We start from the raw sequence: 12,314 nt of genomic DNA on the forward strand, positions 1-12,314 counted from the left end.
AATATCTCCATCTCCCCCTTCCCATCTCATCTCCCCCCTCCCTTTCCCCTCCATGTCCCCTCCTTCCCCTATACTGCGGCAATTTCTCGATGGCACAGACCTTTTTTTTATCTGCGCGCCATACCTTGTCAGTTTGCTCTGATATGGACGGAGTTAAATCGCCCAAAACTGGGTGAAAGAGTGATTTTCCAGTTATTAAATATATCTGTCTCGTTAATTCTATTTTTCCATTGCTTCTAAGTAAACTTTTGAACATGTTTGTGTTTGTGAAAGCAAGTGTATGACGTCAGATGTTTATATTGTAAAATAACACCTGTGTGGTATTCCTAAACATGCACGTACTGGCTTAATCTAGAACATATAACAAGAATTACTGCACGCAATTTGCTTTTATTTTTAGTTTGCTTATATTTTCTTATATATATATATATATATATATATATATATATATATATATATATATATATATATATATACAGTATATATATATATATATATATATATATATATATATATATATATATATATATACAGTATATATATATATATATATATATATATATATATATATATATATATATATATACAGTATATATATATATATATATATATATATATATATATATATATATATATATTTATATATATATGTATATATATATATATATATATATATATATATATCATACATACATACATATACCAAGGCACTTCCCCCAATTTTGGGGGGTAGCCGACATCAAACAAAAGAAACAAAAAAAAAGGGGACCTCTCCTCTCTACGTTCCTCTATACTATATATATATATATATATATATATATATATATATATATATATGTTCATATATATATATGCATATATTTATATATATATATATATATATATATATATATATATATATATATGCATATATATATGTATGTATATATGTATATATATATATATATATATATATATATATATATATATATATACAATATATATAAATATATATATTATATGTATATATAATATATATATATATATATATATATATATATATATATATATATATATATATATATTACCCTCCATACGTTATAACGAGTTGAGTATCTACAACAACAACAAACGCAGCCGTCTCTAGTCCACTGTAGGACAAAAGCCTCAGAAGTGCCCTTATTCATGTCTGGTGTTTGGCCAGTTTTCATCAACACACTGGTCTCTGCGTATTGGTGATGGTGGGAGAATTTTGTCTGATCTCTCATAACAAACCAACCTAATATGGGTATCAGCAAAGCTATACTTGTGCAGACCGCCCATACTAGGTTGGTTTGCTGTGAGCAATCAGATGAAATCCCCCACCATCACCAATCAGCAGTTGGCCAGTTTGGTGATGAAAACTGGCTAAATCCAAGACATGAATAAGAACATGTCTGAGGCCATTGTCATGCAGTGAACTATAAACGTATTAATTTGTTATTATTATTATTATTATTATTATTATTATTATTATTATTATTATTATTATTATATATGTACAGTATATATATATATATATATATATATATATATATATATATATGATATATATATAATATTAATATATATATATGTATATAATATATATATATATATATATATATATATATTTATTTATATAATCATCATCCATTACTAGTCCACTGCAGAACAGAGGCCTCACTATTAGCATACTGTCATTTCCTTTCCAAAAACAATAATGGAAACTTTCCCATTTCCCCCCAAAAAAAACACTATAAAGTGACCACCGTTAAGTTCAGCCTCACATAAAGGGAATGTTGAATAAAGCAGCCACCCGTTGTAGGTCGGATGTCGTTGGTTTAAAGTGAAAGAGCCATTGGAACTAACTCGGCTACACCACCACGCCTTGGTGCCTCGAAAATTATCGAAATTCTGTTGGATCTCACGAAATTCCACCTCGTGGGTTGAGTGACCCCGATTGCATCTTCTTCTTCTTCCTCTCCTTTTTGTTGTTGTTGTTGTTCGTCTTCTTCTTCTTCTTCTTCTTCTTCTTCAATATGGTCTATGGTCGTTTATGTTATAATCAAAACACTTTCTGAAATTGAACGAAAACAAAAATTTAGTTCCTGTACTATACTCGTCTTGTCTGAGAAGATAAATAACAGATTAATTCTCTTCTTCTTCTTCTTCTTCTTGAAAGAATTATTATGATTCTTTAATATTTTGTGTTTCTGTTTATGGTATAATCGAAACAGTTTCTGAAATTGACCGAAAACAAAAAATTTAGTTCCTGTGCTATACTCGTCTTGTCTGAGAAGATAAATAACAAATTAATTTTCTTCTTCTTCTTCTTCTTCTTCTTCTTGAAAGAATTATTATGATTCTTTAATATTTTGTGTTTCTGTTTATGGTATAATCAAAACAGTTTCTGAAATTGAACGAAAACAAAATTTAGTTCTTGTGCTTATCTTGCTTGAGGTAAGATGACATACTTTTTGTTTTATTCATCATCATTATCTCCTCCCACGCTTATTGACGCAAAGGGCCTCGGTTAGATTTCGCCAGTTGTCTCTATCTTGAGTTTTTAATTCAATTCTACTTCTCCATTCATCGTCTCTTACTTCACGCTTCATAGTCCTCAGCCATGTAGGTCTGGGTCTCCCATCTCTTCTAGTGCCTTGTGGAGCCCAGTTGCAAGTTTTGTGAACTAATCCCTCTTGGGGAGTGCGAAGAGCATGCCCAAACCATCTCCATCCACCCCTCACCATGGTCTCATCCACATATGGCACTTGAGTAATCTCTCTTATAGTTTCATATCTAATTCTGTCCTTCCATTTAACTCCCAATATTCTTCTGAGGGCTTTGCTCTCAAATCTACTAATTCTGTTGGATATTGTTTCATTGTCATACCATGACTCATGTTCATAAAGTAACTTTTTTTTTCTGTTATCTGCCATTTTACTGCACCTTGTAACTTATAATTTAATTATTCGTTCGTCCCAGTGAGTTTAAAATTATTTTGTGATGCCTGTTTTGATTAGGAAGTAAATATAGAATTATTATATCACTTTTAACCGTCAAGCTAATTCATGCTACTTCCCTTTCAGTTAGTCATCTCCCCTATATAAAAAGGGCAAGTGTCTGTATGTATGTATGTATATATATATATATATATATATATATATATATATATATATATATATATATATTTAATATATATATATATATATATATATATATATATATTATATATATATTTATATATATATATATATTTATATTTATATATATGTGTATATATATGTATAATTTAAATATACATATATGTGTATGTGTATATATATATATATATATATATGTATATATATACATATACAGTATATATATATATATATATATATATATATATATATATATATATATATATATATATATGAAAATCCACCCAATATCGTGCTCAAATAGAAATAATTTCTACCTCATACTGAGATCGAACCCGAACCCCTTCAAATGAAAGGCAATGTCGCTACCAATCATGCCACCAAAGGTTTAAAAGAAGCGGGAACATAAGTGCTCACTGCATTTCATGATAAACTCGAATATATCTTTCCGGTCACGCTGAGCAGCATTGTTAGACGTATAACTACTAGGGGAATGGGATGGGAAGGGTTGAATGTGTGTGTGCACATCTATCTAAACATTTAGCCATCAATATTGACAGATCGCGTATACTGGTCACTAAGACTCTTCAATACCCCCAACAAGATAATGTGAATTCACTCAGACGTACTGTATATACATTCACTTTTCATTATCACTATTTCAATGTTGTTAATGTTTTTTTTAAATATTTTATATTAATCATTAATTACTTTTCTTGTAGTTTCCTTATTTCCTCTCCTCACTGGGCTATTTTCCCTGTTGGAGCCCTCAGGCTTATAGCATTCTGTTTTTCAAAACTAGGGTTGTAGCTTAGCAAATACTACTACTACTACTACTACTACTACTACTACTACTAATAATGATGATGATGATGATGATGATGATGATGATAATGATGATGATAATAATAAACTAAATTTAAACCCACTGTACCTTACAGAATCATTATAACCATTTTTACACAACAGAGTTAACCAGAGCTTCGAAAAAACTAGGATGTAATTAGATTAATATATAAAAAAAAACTATAATATCTCTTTGATTAGTTTCCAGTTTCCAGTTGTCCAGTTTTTTCCAGCCGAAATAAAAAAAGCTGCTATTTTTGGATCACATCATAATTGGGTAAAGCAGATTGTGTTAGCTGGGTGTGAATGGCAACAATAAGAATGTATGAGCGATGGATAAATGGATTTATTGTTGTATAATCTAGTTGGACGTGTGAGTGGGTTGGGCATTGAGTGGTGATAATTGTATGCGCTAATTGTTGTAAATAAATTAATTGTTGACTTATTTAGTGATAATGATAAATTAAAAAAGGGCATACTGCAGGGCATATTGCATTAATTACTTTATTATTATTATTATTATTATTATTATTATTATTATTATTATTATTATTGTTGTTGTTGTTGTTGTTCTTATTAGCTAAGCTACAGTCCTAGTTGGAAAAGCAAGATGCCATAAGCCCAAGGGCTCCAACTGGGAAAAAATAGCCCTGTGAGGGAAGGAAATAAGGAAATGAATAAACAATATAAGAAGTAATGAACAATTGAATAGAAATATTTTAAAAACATTAAAACATATTTCACTTATAAACCATAAAAAGACTTATGTCAGCCTGTTCAACATACAAAAAAAAAAAAAAATTGCTGCAAGATTGCTGCTTTCCTGATCCTATCACACACAGGAACCATATACACTAAAGGAATTACAAGATCAGTTTATTGCATACACTTCTTCACTCAAGGGGCTAAGTACGGCATTATAATTGTTCACTGGCTACTTTCCTCTTGGTATTATTATTATTATTATTATTATTATTATTATTATTATTATTATTATTATTATTATTACTTGCTAAGCTACAACCCTAGTTGGAAAAGCAGGATGCTATAAGCTCAGGGGCCCCAACAGGGAAAATAGCCCAGGGAGGAAAGGAAACACAGAAAAATAAAATATTTTAAGAACAGTAACAACATTAAAATAAATATTTCCTATATAAACTATAAAAACTTTAACAAAACAGGAAGAAGAGAAATTAGATAGAATAGTGTGCACGGGTGTACCCTCAAGCAAGAGAACTCTAACCCAAGACATTGGAAGACCATGGTACAGAGGCTATGGCACTAGCCAAGACTAGAGAACAATGGTTTGATTTTTGAGTATCCTTCTCCTAGAAGAGCTGCTTACCATAGCTAAAGAGTCTCTTCTATCCTTACCAAAATTAAAGTGGCCACTGAACAATTACAGTGCAGTAGTTAACCCCTGGGTGAAGAAGCATTGTTTGCTAATCTCAGTGTTGTCAGGTGTATGAGGACAGAGGAGAATCTGTAATGAATAGGCCAGACTATTCAGTGTATGTGTAGGCAAAGGGAAAGTGAACCGTAACCAGAGAGAAGGATATGTGACGACCCGAGAGAAGGTTGTGACACACGGTTGGTACAGATCCAGTGAAGTACTGTCTGGCCATTAAAAGGACACTCCATAACTCTCTTGGTAAGGGTAGAAGAGACTCTTTAGCTATAGTAAGCAGCTCTTCTAGGAGAAGGACACTCTGAAATCTAACTATTGTTCTGTAGTCTTGGGTAGTGGCATAGCCTCTACAATGGTCCTTATTTCCTTTCCTCACTGGGCTATTTTTCCTGTTGGAGCTCTTGGCCTTATAGCATCCTGCTTTTCCAACTAGGGTTGCAGCTTAGCAAGTAATCTACACTATCGAAGCACTTAGAGTACAAGAAAGTCTTTAGTTTCTTCTTGAAAGTCTTAATATCTTTAGTCTTTCAGGTTATTATTCTTAAGAGAAAATTATAAAACTAAATTCGAACCATGTGTGTGTGAGAGAGAGAGAGAGAGAGAGAGAGAGAGAGAGAGAGAGAGAGAGAGAGAGAGAGAGAGAGAGAGAGAGAGAGAGAGAGAGAGAATTTTCTAACCTGGAAAAAACATTGAATAAAGTAATTTCTGAATACCTTGAATTATTGTGAAAATTATCTGGAACATATCCCTATGAAGTTAGCCTATACTTTAGCTTTTCCCTTCTTACAATTTTAGTAGATTTGTATAAAAATTTAATCTTGACCAAACCTGACTCAAGTTTATATTACATGGTAAATTGTTTGGCAGAATCCTAACATAATGAGTATAAATATCCGTATTGATATATGATAATGTATAGCTTATGTGTGTGTGGGTGGGTATGTACATGCACAGTTTGGGCAAAGCTTTAGTAAGCTGAACTATTACTGTCTTTGGTAGTTGACGATCTTACATATGGTGGACCATTGAAAACATCCCTGCCTGGTGATCACTAGACTGGGGTTCGAGTCGTAGGTGGAAAGGGTGATTGGACGCTGATCTTGTGTTTAAGTGGCGAGTCTCTTGGGCATTGTCACTGTCCCTTGCCTCTTCCATTCAGGAGCAGCCTTTAAACCTATGTAGTAACGTCCCTGACCGGAAATTACTAGCCTGGGGTTCGAGTCCCGCTCAAACTCGTTAGTTCCTTTGGTCATTGCAATCTCACAATCCTTGTGACCTAAGGATGGGGGTTTGGGGAAGCTTATAGGTCTACCTGCTGAGTCATCAACAGCCATTGCCTGTCCCTCTCTGGTCCTAGTCTTGGTGGAGAGGGGTCCTGGGCACTGATCATATGTATATATGATCAGTCTCTAGGGCATTGTCCTGCTTGACAGGGCAATGTTACTGTCCCTTGCCTCTGCCATTCATGAGCAGCCTTTAAACCTTTTAACAGATCTTGCTGGATGTTTCCAGAGGCAAGGGACAGTGACATTGCCCTAGAAACCAGGACAATGCCCTAGAGACTGATCATATATACATATGATCAGCAACCAAGCTAGGACCAGGGAGGGCCAGGCAATGGCTGGTGATAATTCAGCAGGTTGATCTATAAGGCTTCCCCAAACCCTCAATCCTTAACTTACAAGGATGGTGAGGTTGCAGACATTAAAGGAATTAATGAGTTTGAGCGGGACTCGAACCTTAGTCTGGTGATCACTAGGCAGGGACGTTTCAAATCCCCCCAAACACCCCATCCTTAGCTCACAAGGATGGGGAGGTTGCAGACACTAAAGGAACTAACGAGTTTGAGCGGGACTCGAACCCCAGTCCGGTGATCACCAGGCAAGGACGTTTCCCACAGGCCTGTTCTGTTTAGCCATTCAACCAGTCAGTCAGTTGTATCCACATAGTGCTATCTTTATATTTGTTCATATATTATAGAATACTGTGTTTACTAAGATATATGATAAACCACCTGATAATATAGAATTGTGTCATTTTTACATTGCTGACCGCCCGTACCAATAACCCCTATTTAATAACATTTGTCTTTCCTCAGGTCAATGACCCAGGAGTCGTTGAGAGTTACACTGCCTTCACCAACAACTGGAAGACCGCTCAAGAGGCAGCAAAGGCAGCAGCTCAAGCAAAGCCTGCTTTCAAACACTTCTTGGTGGTAAGTTGAAATTTAGTATAAAATGTTTCCGATAAATGAAGAATATTGTATATATCTTTTACAATGGTTATTACGTTGATTGTTTTATTTGAGGTACAGTTGGCTTCATTAATTCTGATAAACTTCACAGGAAGCTACGGAGTCATCTGACAGCTGTAGATTGTAGTAGGTAATGCTGTGTTTAACTAAAAAGAAAGTATTGCCAATGCTGCCTGTAAAACAAAGTTGCTGAGCTTGTAAATACTTGATGAAAAATATTTTTATTAATTTTACGAAGTGCTAGATAGAAAATATTGTTATTTACTTAATAGCACTTCATAAATTTAATAAAAGTGCTTTGGCTGAGCTTGTAAATACTTATTGAATTTCTTTTTATTAATTTTACGAAGTGCTGTATAGATAAATAATATTTACATGCAGTATAGCTAACAGTTTCTCTTTTCCTAAGCACAATGTTATCTACTACAATGTAGAGTTGTCAGACATCAATTCAGACACCAATTAACGAAACCAACTGTACATGACTATCGAGCTGCAAAAGTATGTGAAATGTTGTGTGTGAAAACCTTAGATTTATATTCCATTTTAATTTCAGGCAAGAGCTCGGGAGCATCCTGGTAAACTTGATCTCAAGGCCCTCCTTATTAAACCTGTTCAGCGAGTGCCACAGTATGAGTTATTACTTAAAGTAAGTGTTCAAGTAATATATATTTTAACAGTTTGGACAGGTTTTATAAACTACCCGTATATTTACCATTGTGTTTGTTAGATAACTTAAAGCTCATCTTATTAAGGTCATCGTGTTCTAGTCTCCCCTTTCTTAATGAAGATACCTTAACGTAGTGAAAGGGTTTACTCATCGCCATTATCAGGGAAGCTGTACTGGTCAGGGCCACCCATACCAAGTAGGTTTGCCGTGAGCGATCAGACAAAAATCTCCCACCATCAACAATCAGCACTGCTCAGAGTGGCGATGAAAACTGGCCAAACTCCAGACATGATCAGGGAAGCTGTACTAGTCAGGGTCACCCATACAAAGTTGGTTTACTGTGAGTGATCAGAGAAAAACTCCCGCCATCACCAATCTGCGCTGGCCAGAGTGGCAATGAAAACTGGCCAAACCCCAGACATGAATTGACATGTTAGAGGTTTTTTCCTACATGGCATTAGAAATAGCAGCATTTGTTGTTCTTGTTGTCCTATTCTTATTTTGTAACGCAGACCTGTATTCATCCTTGGGAAATCTATAAAGAATATACCTGCATTCTGAAACTTCCATAAACACCCTAAATATCTGCATCGCACGAATTGTGTGATAATTGTAGTGCAGAGCATAAAAAATCACATTGTTGGTGTAATGTTTTTATGCTACCCAGTACCAGAAGTCTTTAATCCCTTTCAGTGTTACCCTATTATTATTATTATTATTATTATTATTATTATTATTATTATTATTATTACTTGCTAAGCTACATCCCTAGTTGGAAAACCAGGATGCTATAAGCCCAGGGGTTCCAACAGGGAAAATAGCCTAGTGAGGAAAGATAAAATATTTGAAGCAGAGTAACAACATTAAAATAAATATCTCATATATAAACTATATAAACTTTAACAAAACAAGAGGAAGAGAAATTAGATAGAATAGTGTGCCCGAGTGTACCCTCAAGCAAGAAAACTAACCTAAGACAGGGGAAGACCATGATACAGTGGCTATGGCACTATCTAAGACTAGAGAACAATTGTTTGATTTTGTAGTGTCCTTGTCCTAGAAGAGCCGCTTGCCGTAGCTAAAGAGTCTCTTCTACCCTTACCAAAATTAAAGTGGCCACTGAACAATTACAGTGCAGTAACCCCTTGAGTGAAGAAGAATTGTTTGGTAATCTCATTGTTGTCAGGTGTATGAGGACAGAGAAGAATAAGTAAAGAATATGCCAGAATATTCGCTGTGTGAGTGCTTAGGCAAAGGGAAAATTAACTGTAACCAGAGAGAAGGATCCAATGTAGTACTGTCTGGCCAATCAAGAGACCTCATAACTCTCTAGCGATAGTATCTCAACGGATGGCTGGTGCCCTTGCCAACCTACTTCCTACCCCGTTGTCTTCTAATCAAGATTGCTGCAGATACTGATAAGAATTACTAGATTTAACTTTATAGCTTCTCCTATTTTTCATATACCTGTATCGTCTACATTTATTTATTTGTTTAATTCGCACTGTTGTTATTAGTGGGTATTTTCTTTTTCAACATGGTTTGACAGGTGAGATTTTTGTTATGTGACTGCTTAGCTTACTTTGCTAGTTAGTGAATTCATAGTCTTGTTCTTTATGCATTTTTAATCATCTTTTAATAGTTATAATAATTTAATTGATCCAAGGGATGGTGGTTCAACTATGCCCATGAAAAATTAGGCACTAGTTTCTTGTGATTTGTTTGGAAAATATTAAATTTACAGTATACTAGGAACCTATGAATTATTTGATTTTATTTGCTGATGAATTTCAGTTAGTAGTGTAGCTGAATGTTTTATTATTTTCTCGCTGAAATAGGATTTTATACATAAAGCGGATTTATCAGAAAAGAAAAATATATAATTTTGAAACTTAGGTGAACCTTGGACTTCACTTAATTATTTTGATTCAAGCAAAAAATTCTTTCTCAAAAATCATACCAAATTCAATACAGTTCCATAAATGTAAGTGAGAATATCAGGGAAATTTACCTCAAATTAAACCAAGGTTGTAAAGTTTCCTACTCGATTATATGATGTGTCCAAATTTTATGTTGATCTTTATATTGCCTGAAATTCTGGCAAAGACACACAGAAAAATAACATTTTAATGAGTAGGCTACAGACATATGGACATAAGGACTAATAGATTGACAGAAACAAATGATAATTGTAAGGTATGCAGAAAATAGTGTTAGGCCTCAAAATATGTTATTTTAATTGTTCGTTATTTCTCTTGTAGTTTTTATTTCTTATTTCCTTTCTTTACTAGGCTATTTTAGCCTGTTGGAGCCCTTGGGCATATAGCATTCTGCTTTTCCAGCTAGGGTTATAGCTAGTAATAATAATAATAATGATAATAATATTACTCAATGCATTTGTAAACATGAACTCTTTAATATAAGGTACTGTATTACATCTAAATACAATAAGCGGTGAAATAAGATTACCAATTAAGTTGTAATTTTCTTGTTCTCATAACCCAATATATTTTAATTATCAGTGCTTAGTTTATTTTACAGCCTGTCTTATCTTTTATTAACTTATCGCAGCGTCTGCTGAAACATACAAGCCGAGACCATCCGGACCACAATCTATTAACAGAGGCCATCGGAGTCGTGCAACAAATAGCTGCTCGAATCAACGCCGTCGAACAGGAAGCACTACAGCATGAACGTCAGCAGCTACTACTTAAGGAGTTAGAGAACATCATTGAAGGCCTTGAAGAATTAGTACAACCAGATAGGTAAAAGAGAGAGAGAGAGAGAGAGAGAGAGAGAGAGAGAGAGAGAGAGAGAGAGAGAGAGAGAGAGAGAGAGAGAGAGAGAATTACTCAGTTTAAATCAAGTACTGTACCTGCATTGTGCTGTACTTTCAAGATTTATACCCAAAAATAAATATTATGATATACTGTACATGATTTTCATAAAATTGTTAACTTCTGCCCTCAATCTAGAAAGTAGGTGCTCTACTGTATATTGTATAAGAAAATATAAAATCTGTTAAAGAAAGAAGTACAGTATGTCATAAAATTTCTTTGATATATTCCCAATTTATTAGAATTTTTGCCATTATGTAGTAAATGTCAGTATATTACATATGAGCAAAATTTACCACTCAAAACACTCAATATTTTTTCAATTCCCTGTTCTAGTTACAGTTATAGCAAAGGAGGACTTTCTCATTTTATTTCTTATACATATTACAAAGCTATGTAGTTATTGGGTCTATAATGCACTGTAGTATTATTCTTTATTTTCTCCATAACATAAAATTATATTACTGTACTAGCATTCTTCTGTGTAAGAAATTCTTGAATTATTTTTTTACCAATTATCTGATTAATTAGATAGCCGTGTTTTAAGTAATGAAAATGATTTTACAAGATGTGTAAAAAGTAATTTAATTCCCTCCATACATATTGAGTCTTAACTAGCTGGTCCCTATGAATGCTTATGTGATACTTAACCGTTTTACAATTACAGGACGTTCCTAAGACACGATCTTGTCACGATGCATTTTGGGCTGGGTACACGAAAAGAGCGTTGTCTCTTTCTCTTTTCTGATCTTCTTGTCATAACAGCTATTAAGAGACGATCGGGTACTATACGGAAAGGTTCAAAGTAAGTAGAAAGATACAAGTGTTGTATTGTCTTGTTTTTAAAAGGTATTTTTTTAAAAAAGATAGTGCTACAATACAGAAAGGCCTCAACTTACAAACTTGATAGGTTCCAATAGGCTGCTTGCAAATCGAATTATTTGTAAGTGGAATTTTGTCCTTGGGTAGGGTTCACCTAACTCACATACCTACGATTTTCAGGTGCAAAAGTCAACATATAGTCCCGTTACATACGGAAAATGTCGTCTTCCTTACTGCATTAGATTATATAATATTGGTTAATTATAGTATTTCATTGAATGTAAGTATTGATTTAAAAGCTCAAGATAGAGAAGACTGACGAAATCTAACCAAG

General features: G+C 33.8%; 1 protein-coding gene across 1 annotated transcript in view; it reads left to right on the forward strand.

The window, feature by feature from the left end:
* LOC137651043 (uncharacterized) overlaps window positions 1-12,314 on the forward strand; it is a 284,537-nt gene that overhangs the window by 220,553 nt on the left and 51,670 nt on the right. The window contains exons 5-8 of the mRNA XM_068384182.1: window positions 7,496-7,612; window positions 8,208-8,300; window positions 10,893-11,086; window positions 11,826-11,963. Coding sequence (XP_068240283.1) covers window positions 7,496-7,612; window positions 8,208-8,300; window positions 10,893-11,086; window positions 11,826-11,963 — 542 coding nt within the window. The remainder of the gene's footprint in view (window positions 1-7,495; window positions 7,613-8,207; window positions 8,301-10,892; window positions 11,087-11,825; window positions 11,964-12,314) is intronic.

This window comes from Palaemon carinicauda, chromosome 1, assembly GCF_036898095.1.
Source record: "Palaemon carinicauda isolate YSFRI2023 chromosome 1, ASM3689809v2, whole genome shotgun sequence".
NCBI classification, from domain to species: domain Eukaryota; kingdom Metazoa; phylum Arthropoda; class Malacostraca; order Decapoda; family Palaemonidae; genus Palaemon; species Palaemon carinicauda.